We start from the raw sequence: 15,909 nt of genomic DNA, 5'->3' as shown, positions 1-15,909 counted from the left end.
GGAGTGGGTCCCTGTTCCATTCTCCAGAGGATCTTCCCGACCCAGGGATCGATCCCAGGTCTTCTGCGGTGGCAGAGCCGCCAGGGAAGCCCTAATGACTTGGGGCTGGGGTGGGGGGGAAGGTCTAACTCCTCCCCTGCCCCCTCTGCCCTCCCCCTCTTCTTTAGACCCTGCCCGGAAAGAAGGCATCCTCAGAGGTGACTTCAAAGCCCTTACCCTCCCCCACCTTTAGCTAAAGCGCTGTGTACTTAAGGTGCCCAGAGCGCAGGAAGAAGTGAGCTGTCCTGGGTCAGCTTGTGGGCCAGGAAGGTCCGGGTGGGTGGGGAGGCTGAGGCGGACCCCTCGTGCTCACAGTGGGTGCCCTGGGTCCCAGGTGGCAGGACCTCAAGGCAGGGTCTGCTCCCGCCTCGGCATGGCCCCCTTGAATGGGGATGAGTAAACCAGGACACCAAGGCTGGGGGTTGCGGGGGGCCTGGGGCCCTGAGGCCCACGCCCTGGAGCCTGCCTTCCTAAGGTCAGTGCCGGGGGCATGGGGGAGTGCGTGGCTCTGTTCGCCCAGCCTCGAGGGCAGCTTGCTGGATGCAGCCATCCGTCCCCAGTTCCACGTTCTGATGCCCCTGGGCCCACAGTTCCCATCAGCGTGGGGCCGCCTCCCGCTGCCTACACAGGGGTGCACAAAGGGTCTCAGGACGAGAGCTGCTCTGACGGGCGGGACTGGGCTTGGAGATCCTAGGGGTCCCGGGCCCGTCGCCTTGGCAGACACGGAAAGCCCGCTGGGCGAGGCACTTTCTGGCCGCTGGCCCGGCGCCGGGCGGATCCCTGGCTGGGATTCGACCCTCTTCAGCTCGGCCAGTTGCGGCCCGGCACGGTGCGGAGCGCGGGGGATGAAAAGCTGAGCTGAGGCGCTTTCAGCCCATTGTCCACTTGGGGAAGCTCAGGGGTGAGAGGCAGCAGGCCCCTTTGAAATCTCCTCGCACGAGTGAATAGGACCCCCGTAAAGCATGAAAAGGGCCCTGGCTGCTTCTCCAGGGCACAATAGCCAGCAAGGGATTGGCCGCCCTGCTGGGGGCTGGGGAGGGGCGCAGCTTGGGCTGGGGGGACGGGGGTCACGGGCCGCCTTCAATAGACTCCAGAAGGCTGGAGTTCATTAGACGCAAGCCTGGGGAAGCCTTGGTCTCATTTGCCACAGAACCAGTGAAGTCTGGGGACCTCTGCCTGAGGCTAGGGAGAAGTTGGGCTGGGCGGCCTTGCCCTGAGGGTATTCAGGGAGCCTCGGGGGCCAGAAGGCCAGGGCCTGCTGCCCACTGCTGGTTCCCCGCTAAGCAGAAAGTCCCATTAAAGATGGCTGGGGATTTGAGTCTTTCCACAGGCCTCTGAGAAGGCCATTTTACGAGCCTGTTGTTCCAAAACCTACATTCTCAGAAGAAATGACTTTTTTTAATCTTTTTTTTTTTTTTGAAAGTTAAGACTCCCAGCCAAGTCCTCAAGCCCAGTCCTTGGGCAGAAGGATTGGGGGGGGAGGGTGGCTGGATACACCAGGAGCAGTAGGTTCCTGCCACCCAAGTGTGGCCTCTCTGTTAGGAAGTGAAAGTCGGGAGGCCAGAGTGGAGGTGGCACCCTGACTTCTCTCTCTGCACAGAGCTGCTTCTGAAGTCAGTGTCTGCTCAGGGTGTCACAAAATCAGCCCGAGATGCGTTTCTTGCAGAGGGTGGTCCAGGTCATTTTATTTATTTTTATTTCCTTTTATCTTATTTATGGGTTTATTCTGGTCCCCGGGGAAAGCGTCCGAGTGAACTTCACATAGTGCCTTATCTTACAAACCAGCCCTTTGATGTTGGCTGTGATCAGAGGCCGCCCTCGGAGTGGTGGCCAAACGGAAATGCAAGTGGACACGTGTGCACGTGAGCCTGCTATTTCAAAGCTCCCGGAAAGCAACATTCAGGTTAGGCCGGGCACGGCCCAGTCAAAAGGCTAAGCTAATTGGCTCGGCTTAAATGGCAGCTAAGTGGAGTCCACACTTCAAAACCGTGCTCCCCAGAAACAGCTGGGCCCGGCAGCAGGCTCGCTAGCTAAAATGTTTATAATTAAAGGAGACTGTTCAGGGACCAAGACTTGGGCGCACATCAGCTCACAGTCCTGAGAAGCCAGGAAACTGATCACAGACTCTTATAGAGCCTGGATGAAAAGAAGAGAGGCCCCTTCTGGAATGAGGGGCTGTTTTGGTAGAAGATTCTTGGCTGTGGGGAGGAGGGGGGTGGATTAAAGCCACATTTCCCTGAAGGCGCCTGGTAAGCCTCTGAGCTGGGTTAGAAGCTCCCTTTTCTGCGCTGGCCACAGGTTTTCGCGCCGGCAACCAGACCCTCCACCTTCCCTGGGTGCAGGGGGCTGCTGGGTGCTGGTCGCAGGGGTGTTTCCAGAACTCACTCGTTCCTCTGCCTTCAAGTGGCCCGTGACGTGCCCCCCCACCTCCCTTTCTCAACTGCCTCCCCAGCTCACCTTTCTGTCTCCTCTTTTCTATGGAAGCCTTAGCACTGCTTTCATCTTGGGAGGCAAGGGGTGAGGGGTGGAGGCTGCCAGAGGGTGCTCAAGGTCAGAGCCTTGGAGGAGCGGGTGGGGCCCCTATGTGCCTCACAGGGAGGTCCTGGTGTGTCCAAGAGAGTTGCTGGCAGGATGTGGACCTTATCTTGCAGTCCTGGGGCAGCAGGAGTTGGTCAGACAAGCATGAGACCCAAGCTGTGGGTCCCCACTGTGACCCCCACCCCACAGGTGATTTTAGGTGGGGGCAGGGAAACCACCTGGGCTTCCCAGGGGGCGCTAGTGGTGAAGAACCTGCCCGCAATGCAGGAGACACAAGAGATGCGGGTTGGATCCCCGGGTCAGGAAGATCCCCTGGAGGAGGAAATGGCAACCAGTCCAGTATTCTTGCCTGGAAAATCCCATTGACAGAAGAGCTGGCGGGTTACAGTCCTTGGCGCCACACAGAGTTATACCACAGTATATATACAAGGAGACCTGTTGGCTTTCTTAGACACAACTGATGCTCCCCCACCACTGACAAGCCAGGGGCCTGATGACGAAGAAAATGCCAGGGAAAGGGAAATAGCCAAGCAGCTCATTCCAACATTTGCTGCCTCGAAGGATGATTCAGTACGCAAACGTCTGAACCCCGAGGCTTTTGTAAATAAATGGCTTCCGAAAGGAAGAGCTTTGGGGATATAATCACACCTTGACCATCCAACAGCTTCCAAGAACAAAAGTCTTTTAAAAACGTCCTCACAACTCCAGGTCCTGCTCTCAGTGAAGACTGGGCGGAGTGGAGGAGGATGTGGTGGTGCTGTTTTTAAACCTCTTCCATTTGCTTTCCAAAAGATATAATGATGGGGACTTCCCCTGGAGGTCCAGTGGTTAAGACTCTGCCTTCCAGTGCCAGGGGTGTGGGTTCATTCCCTGGTCAGGGAACTGGGATTCCTCCATGCCACAGGGTGAGGCCAGAAATTAAAAATAAACACAACATTGTAAATCAACCCTACTTCAATTTTAAAAAATAAAAATATAATATAAGGGCCTCTACTGCCTCCCTATCTTTGCTCAGAAATCACCTTTGTGGCAAGGACTTGACAACCCGCCCCCCATTTAAAACTGCAGCTCCACCCCGCCAGCTGTCCTTGCTCCCCATTTCCACAGTGTGTTTCATCATAGTACTTACCACCTTCTCACTTACCGTGTTGTTGTTTAGTTGCCAAGTCATGTCTGACTCTCTCGCAGCTCCATGGATGGCATGCCCGCCAGGCTCTTCTGTCCGTGGGATTTCCCAGGCAAGAATGCTGGAGTGGGTTGCCATTTTCTCCTCCAAGGGATCTTCCTGACCCAGGGATCGAACCTGCATCTCCTGCATTGCAGGCAGATTGTTTACCACTGAACTTACATACATTTTGCTTTTCATGTTTCACTTGCTATGTGTTAGAACACAAGCTTTATCAGGGAGTCATCTGCATGTTTTATCCCCTCCCCTCACTGCTGTCTTGCCTGGAGCCTAGAATAAGCGCTCGCACATAGTAGGTGCTCACTTAATCTGGATGACTCATGCAGAACACCCGGAAGTAGGGGCTTTCTCTTTTACGCCCACCTTGGTCATGGATCTGAGAGTCCGATGGTTGGGGGCAGTGGGATTTGGAGCTGAGGGAAGGGAGGAGGCCAAGGACGCCTGCTGGTGACTGATGGGAGGGAGACATTCGGAAACAACCCGAGGTTGACTTGAGAGAATTCTGCACCCCTGCACCAGCCCGGCTTAGTCTTCTGTGGGCCTGGTCCCCGTCCTTTCAGCACCGCCTGATGTACTTTAAGGCCCTGGCCCCCTGATTCCGGGTAATGCACTGCGGTGGTAGCAGACCACTGGAGGAAGCAAAGGGTCTCAGTGTCCTGCCGGGGGACCCTCCCTCCGCGTGGGCCCACTCCTAGGACCAGAGCACAGACCGGAGCTCTTTCCAAGCTGGCGCTTCTTCCCTGAGCTGGAGCCGCTTCCAGAGAGGCCTGAGGGGCAGGGCGCCTGGGTCTTGGCTTGACGTCCCCTCAGGGTCCACCATGGTGCCCAGGGACAGGGGGCGGGCCGGGCGTCTGTCCTCGGTGGGAGCGCCGGAGGGCGCGTGTGCTGAGGCGTCCTCGTGAGCCGGTGGGTCCTGTCCTTCGTCTCCCTTAGAGATGGCGTCCCTCCTTACCGCGTGGGGAGTAAGAAGCAGCTGCAAAGAGAGATGCACCGGAGCGTGAAGGCCAACGGTCAAGTGTCCCTACCTCACTTCCCGGTGAGTGCACCTGCGCGGTGGGGGGCGGGATCTCGTGGGGGCGGGGCCCGGTGTGTGCGCCTGCGCGGTGGGGGGGGGAGTCTGCTGGGGGCGGAGCCTCGGGGGTCTGCTAGGGGGCTCATGGGGTGGGGGTGCTTCCGTGAGTGCACCTGCGTGGTGGGGGAGGGGAGTCTGCTGGGTGTGGGGCCTCGCGGGGGTGGGGTCTGCCGGGGGCTCATGGGGCGGGGCCCCGTGAGTGCACCTGCGCGGCAGGGGTGGGGTCTGCCGGGGGCGGGGCCTCGTTGGGGGAGGTCTGCGGGGGGGGGGGGCAGTGAGTGCGCCTGCGCGTGGGGGGGGGGGTGGTTCTGTGGGGGGCGGGGCCTCGTGGGGAAGTATCGTGGAGGCGGGGCCTGGGAGTGCAGTCTCCAAGTGGGTCAGCTCCGGGAACTGGAGGAAGGGAAGGCCCACCTGAGAGGTGTGACGGGGTTCATCAGGGTGTAACCCAGCGCAGAGGACCTCACAATGACCTATGCAACCCTCTCCATTTTCTCAACAAAGAAAGAGTTCTCTAAGACAAAGAAACCAAGGGGTTCCTTCCCAGAAACCAGGCCCCAAAGGTGACGTACGCTTTGCGTTGGGCGGCTCTGTTAGCTCCTTCTCCACGGAGACCAGACCCGCGCCGGGCGCATCGTAGGTCTCCCTGAGCTCTTGTTGACTGACTGACTGAACCAGGAGGCTGGCGGAGTCTGCCTCCTGCCGGGGCCAGTTACATCCCCGGGCCCTCTCCTCCTGTTGCCCGCCTGGCTCTGTCACTTCAGTCAGTGTTCCTCTTTGTACCATTTCTGCTCCAAAGCCCTGGAGATCAGTTGTCCCTCCTGTTTCCAGCCCCAGAACATTGCTTAGTGCCTGCCTGTTGAGTCTGCAGTCAGTGTTTGAGGATCCATGAGTGCTTCTTTCTGTGCTTGAGACGAGAGGCCAGCGGGGTGTGGAGGGCTTTTCAGGGACCTCCCTGGTGATTTCCAGGTCCTGGAGGGCAGCCAGCCCCCGGCCCCTGCACGCAGGGGGCCACCCTGCCCTGTCTAACTGCTCCCTGGGGAAGGCAAGAGAGTGCGCAGCTCAGAGCAGCATCTGTTTCCGAGTCCTTCCTGCCAGCCACAGAGAACCCAGCTGGCTCACTGGTTATGTCGCATATAGAAAATCAGCTCGTCGAGTTGCTGGTCCCATGTTGCATTAGTGTGTAGACTGTTGCAACTTCTCTCCGAAGCTCCTGGAACAGTCCAGGGCACTCAAATTTGTGAAAACAGCCGATGAAGATGGCTTTTCTGGGGATCTCTAGAGCCCCCCTTCTCAATCACCGTCTCCTCACCCCAATACAACAGTATCGATGTGATGTATATATTTTGATTTGGTGGAGCCAGGGTGCTAGGGGGAGTTTTGTGCGTTTAAGAAAAGTTCTGTTGCCCAGGCTTGTAAATTACATGATTTTTGTCCTGGGGAGTGCAAACCCGCCTTCTCCAGGAGGCAGCACTTTGCTGGGGGTTGGGGGGGATGGTGCTGCATGGAGCCAGCCTGGGTGAGATGGCAGCCATCTCTAGATGGGCCCTCCCCTCCCGGAGTCCTGTGGCTCTGCGGTTGCCGTGGTGAGGCTCAGTTCATTGCTGAAGTGGGGAGATGCTGGCCTCTGCAGGTTGGCTTTCTGTTGCCCATCCCCCACCCAAGAAAAGGGCCAAAGCAGGAGGGAAGTGAAGGGAGGAGGCAGAAGGACCAGGGGTTGGGGTGGGGGGCTTAGGACGACAGGAGGGGACAGAGGGCCGGCGGCAGGGGTTCTCTGTCGGCTGCTCTTGGCAGTGTTCTAGTGCCTTTTTATATTCCACACTTGACTTGGAGATGTTCCCTTCTCCCTTGATAGATCAGCTTCAGGCAGCCAAACTCAGCAGTGTTCTGCTACTAGCCCGCAGCAGCTTTCTTCATTTTCTGTACAAAGAGATGGGAGGAGGGGTGGGCCAGAACGAGGGGGGTCGGTGCAGTGTTAGACAACACCACCTCAAAGGTGCACAGTGTGCGGCCAGGGAAGAAATTACCACTGCTTCTGATCTGGGCCCTGTGACTCCTTTATTTTTTTTCCTTTTGCTCCCCCCTACCTCTCTTCCAATCTTATTTTTTCACATTCCCAACTCCCTTTCTGTTTAGACTCATACTTTTTATTCCTTGAGTTGCGCTCTCCCCTCCCCATTGCAGACAGCTGCCTTTTTTTTTTTTTTTTTTTTTGATGTTTGACAACAGTCTTTGAAGATTTTCAACTTCAGAGTAGCGACTGATGGGCTGGTTGTACTACAGAGGGAGCGCACGCGGCTTCTCGGAGTGCGACCAACTGCTTGTGCCCACGGCGCACGGCCGGGGACCATGGCTCTCCATGAGACTGCGGCGCCGGCGCATAAAGCGGCCATGCCACCCGGGCCCCGCGCTGCCCAGTCTCCAAGCAGCCGTGGACCTGGCCGCATCCCGACGCCCGTTCCCCAGCCCGGGCAGCCCCCTGATCGCGTCTCCTCCCCGTGCCCCGCAGAGAACCCACCGGCTGCCCAAGGAGATGACCCCCGTGGAGCCTGCCGCCTTCGCTGCTGAGCTCATCGCCCGACTGGAGAAGCTGAAGCTGGAGCTGGAGACGCGGCACAGCCTGGAGGAACGGCTGCAGCAGATCCAAGAGGTGGGGGCCGCACCGTCCCCCCCGCCCCGGATTAGCGGGGGAAGGGGCTCCTGCTGACCCGGGCGACTCCCAACCAACGCTGCCTTCCCTTCCAGGATGAGGAGAAGGAGGGCGTGGAGCTGGCACCGGGCTCACGGGAGGCAGGGCCCGCGCCACACGCGCTTTGCCTCCTGCCATCCAGCAGCTACGAGGAGGACCCGCAGACCATCCTGGACGACCACCTGTCCAGGGTCCTCAAGACCCCCGGCTGCCAGTCCCCGGGTGTGGGCCGCTACAGCCCCCGCGCACGCTCCCCTGACCACCACCACCGCCACCACCTCCAGTCGCACCGTGCGCTGCCCCCGCCTGGGGGCCCCCTGCCCGCCGCGGCCGTCCCAGCCAGCTGCTCCCTCCTCGGGGCCAGGGGCTTCGTGAGCAGGCAGGCCACGAAGCACATCCACCACCACTACATCCACCACCACGCCGGCCCCCGGACCAGGGATGAGGCGGAGGCCGAGGCCGCCCCGCGGGCGCGCTGCCCCTGCCCAGTCCCCGGGGGTGCCGACTACTCCTGCTGCGCCAAGTGCAAGAGCCACCCCGGGGTCCCCGAGCCCCCTGGGGCTGCCCAGCTTGGGTGAGTGACCCTGTACGAGGGTGGGGCAGCGGGACTTGGTGGCAGGGAGGGGCGGGGTGGCGGAGGCGGTCGGGGTTGCTGAGATGGACACGCTCCTCTGTCCCCACCAGCAGCCGGGGCGGTGCCCCCCCAAGACGAAGCACAGCGCCAGCCAGGGAAGCCGGGGCCCCCGGTGGAATGGGGTCCCTGCAGCCGCCTGGGGAGGAAGGAGACAGGGCGCAAGTCGTGTGGCAGTGGGTGCTGGAGAGCGAGCGGCCGGGCAAGCCCAAGCCCCACAGGTGAGCTGCGGCGCGGCCCGCCCCAGGGCATGGGGGCGGACTGGCCACGCGGCCCGAGCCAAAGGGCAGTGGGCGCTGCCCTCCCAGGGCGAGCGGCTGCGCTGAGACCGCAGAAGTGCCGCATCCTGGCAACGCCGGGTGGTGGTATGGCCCAGCTGTTTTTTGTTTTTTGGGTTTTTTTTTGCTCTCCGGAGGCAGGATGAAGAGCTCGCTGGTGGAGTCACATTTTCCAGTTTTTCTAACCGCATTTCATACCCTCTCCACCTTCCTCCTCCAGCGCCCAGAGCACCAAGCGGGCCTACCCCACGGAGTCAGCCCGCACATCCCCAGCCGAGCGGGCCGGCCGCCACCACCTGTGGGGGGGCAGCACTGGGCACCCCCGCGCCGTCCCCCGGGCCCACCCGGCATGCACCCAGGACTCCTCGGTGCCTCCCTTGACCCCGCCTAACACCCTGGCCCAGCTGGAGGAGGCATGCCGCCGGCTGGCTGAAGTGTCCAAACCCCCGAAGCAGCGGTGAGTGGACCAGCCGCAGCGGTCAGGGGAGGGGTAGGCCGGAGGACCCCTGCCTTGAGGTCCAGCCGCTCTGACGGGCTCACTGGATCTGGCCAGTTGTGCCTGCAAGGAAGAAAAGGAATCTCTGAAATTCCTTGCAAATCCCATTACCTGAGGAATGTCCCAGTCGGCTGGAGCTGTGAGACGAGCTTCAAGGCACCGTGACCTGCTGGGGATCCAGTGCCTGCATCCCTCGGCCTGAGCAGGCAGTGTGCAGTCCCAGGGGCCCAGGGCTTAGCATGGCTGGGCCAGCCCCTGGGAGCTCCTGTCCACACAAGGCCGGGGTGGGGCTCCCCCCGGGGGAAGTCGGAGTCTGGGGAGGCTGGTTCTCTGTTTTCCCTTGGCCCCAGGGATGGGGCTTCCCTCTCAACCTTTCCCGTCCTCAGGTGCTGTGCGGCCGGTCAGCAGAGGGACAGGAGCCACCCGGGCCCCGGGATGCCAGGCACCACACCCTTCTCCAGCCCGAGCCCGGCTTTGGAAGAGTGAGTGTCTTGGCCTGGTGACGCTGAGGTCCACCCAGAGGCTTTGTGTTTTCTGGGTATTCGTGTCAGGGGTTGCAATTTTTGAAAACTTTTTTAGGCTATAAAATCATCTTGATTTTAACATCCAAGACAAGGAACAGTAAACCCAGATGGTGCCATAGATCAGAGTCTGGAAAACCCCTGTTCATGCAGAGGAATGCGTGGTGACTTGTAGTAACACGCAAGTGTTCCTTCGTGAAGTGGTGGTTGGCTCAAGGTCGCAAGATCAGAGCAAAGCCTTTAGCCTCTGGTTAGAGAAACCCAAACACAGATGGAAAAGTTGTTCCTGTTCACCTGGAAGGCTAGCGGGTTGAAAACGTCTGTGTGGAACTGAGCAGGAAGGCCCTTCTGCCTGGTTGCAGAGACAGACGAAGGGCCCATCCTTGCTGTCTTGCGGGGGCCGGGATTGGGGGGTGGTGGGAAAAGCATCTCCCAGCCGGTGCCCCGGTTCCTGTTGTCGAGTTACACTCCTGTGACTGGACAGGAAAGCCAGGCTTCGTTTCGTTCCATGATGGGGTGTGAAAAAAGTGGTCAGCTGCTGAGATCTAAAGTGGTCGAAATCATTCACTTGTTCTTTCTTAGTTGCTCCGTCATGAGTAGTGTTCAAAGAGAGAAAAAAAATCTCTACAACGTTTTAATTGGTTGACCTTAAGTTGACCAGCTGTCTGGGCCTATTGCTTTTTTTTTTTTTTTTTAGCCATTCTGCAAAAACTCAGAAGTTGCAGTGACTGAGGCCTGATCCCCACACACCCCCACCATGGTCCCTGGCGTTCCAAGTTCACACCATCCCTGGGTAGAGGCAGAAACCACAGACCCTGATTGGGGCAAGTGTGGTGTCCTGGTCACTCTGGGAGGGTTGCTGTCTTTTGGGGCAAGTTCCCTGTGGGTGCCCCCCAATGGACATTCCTCTGTCCTCTCATTGGGCAGCACACACATCTGTGTGCCCTGCACCGATGACCGGGGGAGGACCATGTGTCCAGCACGGTGGCTCCCCCGACGCAGGGCCCCTGCCCAGTGCCCTCAGCACATTCAGCTGCAGCCTCACCTCTGAAGACACCCGTTTGCAGACCTTCTGGGTGTGTGCGTGCGCTCTGACCGCTTTCAGATGCTGGACTTGTGGCTTTTCCATCTCGTTTTCAGCCACAAGGAGCCCAAGAAGCTGGCAGGGATGCATGCGCTCCAGGCCAGCGAGCTGGTGGTCACTTACTTCTTCTGCGGGGAGGAGATCCCCTACCGGCGGATGCTGAAGGCCCAGAGCCTGACCTTGGGCCACTTTAAGGAGCAGCTCAGCAAAAAGGGAAACTACCGGTGAGCATCCTGGGGCTTTCCTCTGCTCCAGAGCCTGTTTGCTCAGAACCAAGAGCCAGGTCGCCTCTCGGCCCCCAGACCTGCAGGGCCCGGGGGGGCAGGCTGCCTGGGGCTTTGCTCTGTCTCCTTTCCTCCGACTCCCCCACCCTTGCCCCTCCCAGAGATAGCACAGGGCCGGGACAGGCTTTCTCTAGCAGGAGAAGGGGACTCAGGAGCCAGGGGACAGCTCGCTTTGTCAGGAGAGCCGGGCAGGAGCCTGAAAGGGAGATCATGGAGAGAGCAGAGGAGTCGGACAGGCGGATGAGGAGGCTGAAAGGCGGCCCTCAGGCAGGTCCGGGAGAGCCGTCCACACGAAAGGCCGGTGGAAACCGCCACCCGTGACGGGTGGCATCGTGCCCCCTCAGCTCTGGATCCTGGGTAGCGTGAGGCAGGGTGGCCTGAAGCGGACAGAGGGCAGGACCTGTGGGTGGTTGTGGGGGCACGGGGCTGCCCACTCTTCCTGCCGGGACCTGGGGGAGATGCCCCACCGTCCCCCCAGGCCTCGCCCCGCCTGCACGGTGCAGACCCCGCCCTGGTGTGCCAGCTCCAGGCGTCCAAGGAGGTCACTTTTCTCTCGCCTTGTCTGGTTCATCCAGAGTCCTAGCTGGCCTCGTCAGCTGCCTCCATCCCAGAGGAGTACACGGGTTGTGTCCCGCTGTGTCCTGGGTGCCGTGTGCAGGGCCAGGACGAGGAGTGGGAAGCAGTGGGGGGCACGGGTCAGAGAGGAGCCCAGCTCGGGCGCAGAAGCCACCACCCCAGTGCCCCCCCGAGCGAGGAAGGGAGTGTGAGAACTTTAGCATCCCTTAGCAAGTGACCTGCTGGGTGCACACCATCTCTCAACCTGGTGAGCCCACCTCCAGGGCCTGAGACCCCTGCCCTTCAGAGCAGGCCCTCTGCAGCCCAGAATGACTTGGTTTGCAGGGAAGGGAGTAGGGCTCAGGGCCAGGGCCATGCCAGTGATGGGCCACAGGCTTTGGGCCGGGCTGGGACCTTCCTGGTTCACACCTGGCAGAGACGGTTCTGGAGATGAGCAGAAGGGAGAATGGGTCTGGCTTATCTTGCACAGATCCAGGCGAGGATAGCGGCGCAGGTGCCCCTCCAGGGACCCATCTGGATCTCAGCTTTGGCGCGGCTGGCCCTTGCGTGGGACCGTAGGTGACCTTCCGGGGGGCCCAGAGCACGGAGCAGGGCAGCCCCCGCTTGGGCACTCCGGCCACATCTGGCCCGGATCCTGTCTGTCCCGAGGCACGCTCAGCGAGCTGGGCTTTGAAGCCCCAGCCCTCCTCTGACGCGTGGACTCTGCACGCACATTCCTTGCTGATTGGATCAGGCTGTGGCGAGGGGGCCTCCCTGCCACCCTTCCGGGCCGGAGCTGGACCCCTGGCCCCTGGTCTTCTCAGCCCGTGCGCTGCTGCACTCACCTTGCCTGCGCCGCCCCCCGCCCGCCAAATCCCAGCGAGGACAGGCCGGGGCGTGGGCTGCAGGGCAGGGCCCGGAGGGGAGCCGCCCTCAGAGGCCAGATGCCCGGGAAGCAGGGCCTGAAGCGGGTCGCAGTGGTGAGAAGCCAAGGGCTACGCCTTTGAAGTCTCAAGGTCAGGGCTCCTGGAGGAGGTTGCGATTATGGACACGGTCACCAAGAGCCTCTGCTCAGAGAGGCCGGGAAGCCACCCTGCTCTGCTCCGTGCTGACCCCGAGGGCTGTGGGCCTGGGGTGCCAGGGCATCAGAGCCTCTCCAGGGAAACAAGACTGTTGTCTCCCCCCACCCCCCATCCACGGTGCCCTGTCTCGGTGGCCACCCAGGACCGGTGTCTCCAGCGCTGACCCCTGCAGCCCAGCCCCTTGAGTACCTCCAGCTGTCTCACCGTATCTAGCCTTATCGGCTTTGCGAGTACTTGGCCTGCCTTCACTGAAGAGCAGAGACATTTAGCTCTAAGCCAGGGGGCTGTGGGAAAGCTTTTTAAGGAGAAAAGATAAAAACAGAGGCCCCCCATACCCCTGAGACGCGGTTGCTCGTTTATTGTTTGAGAAGCTGTTCCCCTCCCCCGGGGGCCTCTGCTGCCTGAAGATGACAGCCTTCAGGGGCGAGTTTAGTCCGTCTGCGGGGTCTGCCTGGCAGGGGCCGGGGGAGGCAGAGGACATGGCACGGTGTCCAGGCAGGGGCGCGGGTGGGCCAGGCGGGCGGGACAGCAGTCGTCCCAGACGTGACCCTCCTGGGACAGGCTGGTCATCTGCGCCAGTGCTGTCAAGTGGCTTCAAGAAGGAAGGCTGGAGTGGGACCCAGGCCTTTCCATCCACACAGGATAGGGGCTTCTGGCGTTGGACCCTGGGGCAGGGGAGCGAGGGGACCGGGGCGGAGGGCAGGGGACCGGGGCAGCCTCGGTGGCCCCATGAAGCAGGGAGCTGCCCACCTCCCGTGGTGGTCACAGTGGAAGCAGCCAGTCCTGCTCCCCAGCTGTGCCCGAGCCCCTGGCTGTGCCCACGCCTGGTCAGGCACTGGTGGGTGGGGAGGATCACAGGTACCAGCCTCCCACAGGCTTCACAGAATCAGATAGCTGAGTCTGGGGGCTCTTTGAGGGCCCCTCTCCCCAGGCTGCCCCTGCAGGTGAACTCCAAGCATGCTTTGCCCGCCCCCCCCAAAAAAAAAAAAACTGGGGAGAAAGAAGCAGCTCTCTTCGTCAGTCCTGGACTGCAGGCTGCAGCCTTAGCGCTGGTGGCAGCTATGGAGGGGTGCGGGGAGGAGGGGCCTGGCCCCCGGCCTCCAGGCCGCCCACTTGGCTTTGCCCTTCACCCAGCCCAGAGGCTCTCACGGCAGATCCCACTGGTGATTTCCCTGCCAGCCCCATGCAGCAGCGTTCTCAAGACCCCTTGGTCCCCCCTCTTGTTGACAAACTCTTCTCAAGACGTGTAGAAAGTGCAACTTCACCGAGCACGTTGGGTTTTCCCTTTAAGGTATTACTTCAAAAAGGCGAGCGACGAGTTCGCGTGCGGAGCGGTGTTTGAGGAGGTCTGGGACGACGAGGTGGTCTTGCCCATGTACGAGGGCCGCATCCTGGGCAAGGTGGAGAGGATCGACTGAGCCCTCCTCCGCCGGGGCGACCACGACCCCACCTTGCGAAGCAAGAGTGAAGATGCGGGACGAGTCCCACGGGGGCCTTCGGGAGGGCGGGGTCGGCCTTCGCGGCTCCGCCCGGCGCTGCAGAGAGGAAAGCCGAGAGGAAAGCCGGAACTGCTCGCTAGAAACGGGACCACTGGCGCCGGCGATGCTAACTGCCGAGAGGCTGCCGCGTGTCCTGGGCGACCCCCCGGGCTGTGAATCCAGCCCTGGCTCACCTGGACAGGAGTCCCTGCTGGTATTTATTGAACAGGCTTCCCGCGCCCCGCGTGTGGACGCGGGAGAGGGATTTTCCTGGTTCTCTGTCACCAAGAATTAAGCTCCGCGTGAAGACGGACCGTCCAGGGTGGCCTGCCGCCGGCACACGCGGAAATTGGTGCATTTTCGGCTCCCCCGCGACCCCACCCCACGCTGCTGTTTTTTCATGTAGGTCTGGAGGCCTGGTGTTGAGGTCCTGTCAATTGGATGATCGTGGCGGGGGACGAGCCTCCCTGGGGCCGAAGTCCATCCTGTGACTTCTGGGGCTCCCCACCAAGGCCCAGCCCCTCCACCCCACGGCCGACGCCTGCTGCAGCCGTGTGGTTCGCCTTGTGATTTATGGAAATGGCGGTCCTGGTCCTCGGCGTTTGCTACAGATTGCTCTCTGGACCCCAGCCATTCTAGAAGCTACTCCTCACCTCACCCCCGCCCTGCAAAGCAGCGGACAGCTTTGGGAAGACTGGCCCAAGCACCCTCCCTGCAGACACCTTCCTGTTGGCGTTGGGGTTTTCACGTTAACTCATAGCTGTGCATTCTGTCGGCCGTTGTCCCCTGAGCCCGCGTCTGTATATATTGTATGGAGAGAGTATTCACCACTGTCTCTGGAGCTTGCCCTTGAATCAGTACAGTACCTGTACCTGCACGGTGCCCACGCCGTGTGTCGCCCTATATTGAGGGCTCCAGCTTTCCCTTGTTTTTTGAAAGGGGTTTATGTACAAATATATTTTATGCCTTTTTATTACAAGTCTTGTACTCAATGACTTTTGCCATGGCATTTTGTTCTACTTATACTGTAAATTATGCATTATAAAGAGTTCATCTAAGGAAAATTACTTGGTACAATAATTATTGTAATTAAGAGATGTAGCCTTTATTAAAATTTTATATTTTTCAAAATATCAGCCTCATCCTTGAGTTCGCGGGGTGAAACTGGGGGAGTGGCACCCTTTTGTATGTCAGTACCTTTGCTTGATTTTTCCCACCTGGCTCGAATCCATTTCTCTCTGAGCTGGAGGTCTTCTTACCCGATTGGTGTTTTGGAAAATGATTTCTTCAAAGTGACTGGGTTGCTGACTGGCTGAGGGTTTTCTCATGTGGGAGCAGATGTGGACAGCATCTCTGAAGTTCTCCCTGTCTACCACCTGCTTCATCAGCCTCCTCCTCGCAGCAGCTATCTGCCACCTGGCCAGGTAGGTACAGGTGACCAGGGGCTGGGGTAGGGTCCTTCCGGGAGCACTTGCATCTCAGGTGTGTCAGGGGTGAGCAACCTCTGGAGATGGTGAGCAGATCGTGACTGCCCTGGGGTCAGTGAACCACATCCGTCCCAGTGCCCATCAGCCACCCTCCCCCGGCTGGGTAGATCAGATGGCCAGGTGAGGAGCACACTCCTCACAGGGTGGTTGTCTTTGTGGACTGCTCTTCACCCAACAAACATCCCCTCCCCCTGCGTGAGCACTCAGGGCTGGGCCGCATTTCAGATCCCGGAGAGCAAGTCCATGTAGAGGAGTCCTAGGATGAACCCTTTCTGAAATAAGGGGAAAACGTGGGGGGGGGAGTAAATGAGTTTGGGGTTAGCAGATACACATATTATATATAAAACAGATAACCAGCAAGGACCTACTGTTGGGCTTCCCTGGTGGCTCAGACAGTAAAGAATCTGCCTGCAGTGCAGGAGACCTGGGTTTGATCCCTGGGTTAGGAAGATCCCCTGGAGAAGGGAAAGGCTCCCCACTCCAGTATTCTGG

The 15,909-nt window shown here is 59.9% G+C and overlaps 1 protein-coding gene across 5 annotated transcripts in view; it reads left to right on the top strand.

Moving 5' to 3' along the window:
* Positions 1–15,061, top strand: part of AXIN2 (axin 2) — a 28,551-nt gene extending 13,490 nt beyond the window's left edge. For 4 of the 5 annotated variants that reach the window (XM_061393046.1, XM_061393043.1, XM_061393044.1 and 1 more), the window contains exons 4-11: positions 4,697–4,799; positions 7,342–7,482; positions 7,578–8,095; positions 8,206–8,373; positions 8,651–8,887; positions 9,313–9,408; positions 10,588–10,755; positions 13,744–15,061. In XM_061393046.1, coding sequence (XP_061249030.1) covers positions 4,697–4,799; positions 7,342–7,482; positions 7,578–8,095; positions 8,206–8,373; positions 8,651–8,887; positions 9,313–9,408; positions 10,588–10,755; positions 13,744–13,870 — 1,558 coding nt within the window. In that variant the 3' untranslated portion in view covers positions 13,871–15,061. The remainder of the gene's footprint in view (positions 1–4,696; positions 4,800–7,341; positions 7,483–7,577; positions 8,096–8,205; positions 8,374–8,650; positions 8,888–9,312; positions 9,409–10,587; positions 10,756–13,743) is intronic. The other variant, XM_061393047.1, reaches the window with a different exon arrangement.
* The last annotated feature ends 848 nt before the right edge of the window (positions 15,062–15,909 follow it).

The sequence above is a fragment of the Bos javanicus genome, chromosome 19 (assembly GCF_032452875.1).
Source record: "Bos javanicus breed banteng chromosome 19, ARS-OSU_banteng_1.0, whole genome shotgun sequence".
Classification (NCBI taxonomy): Eukaryota; Metazoa; Chordata; class Mammalia; order Artiodactyla; family Bovidae; genus Bos; species Bos javanicus.
This window is presented reverse-complemented; position numbering and strand designations above follow the sequence as displayed.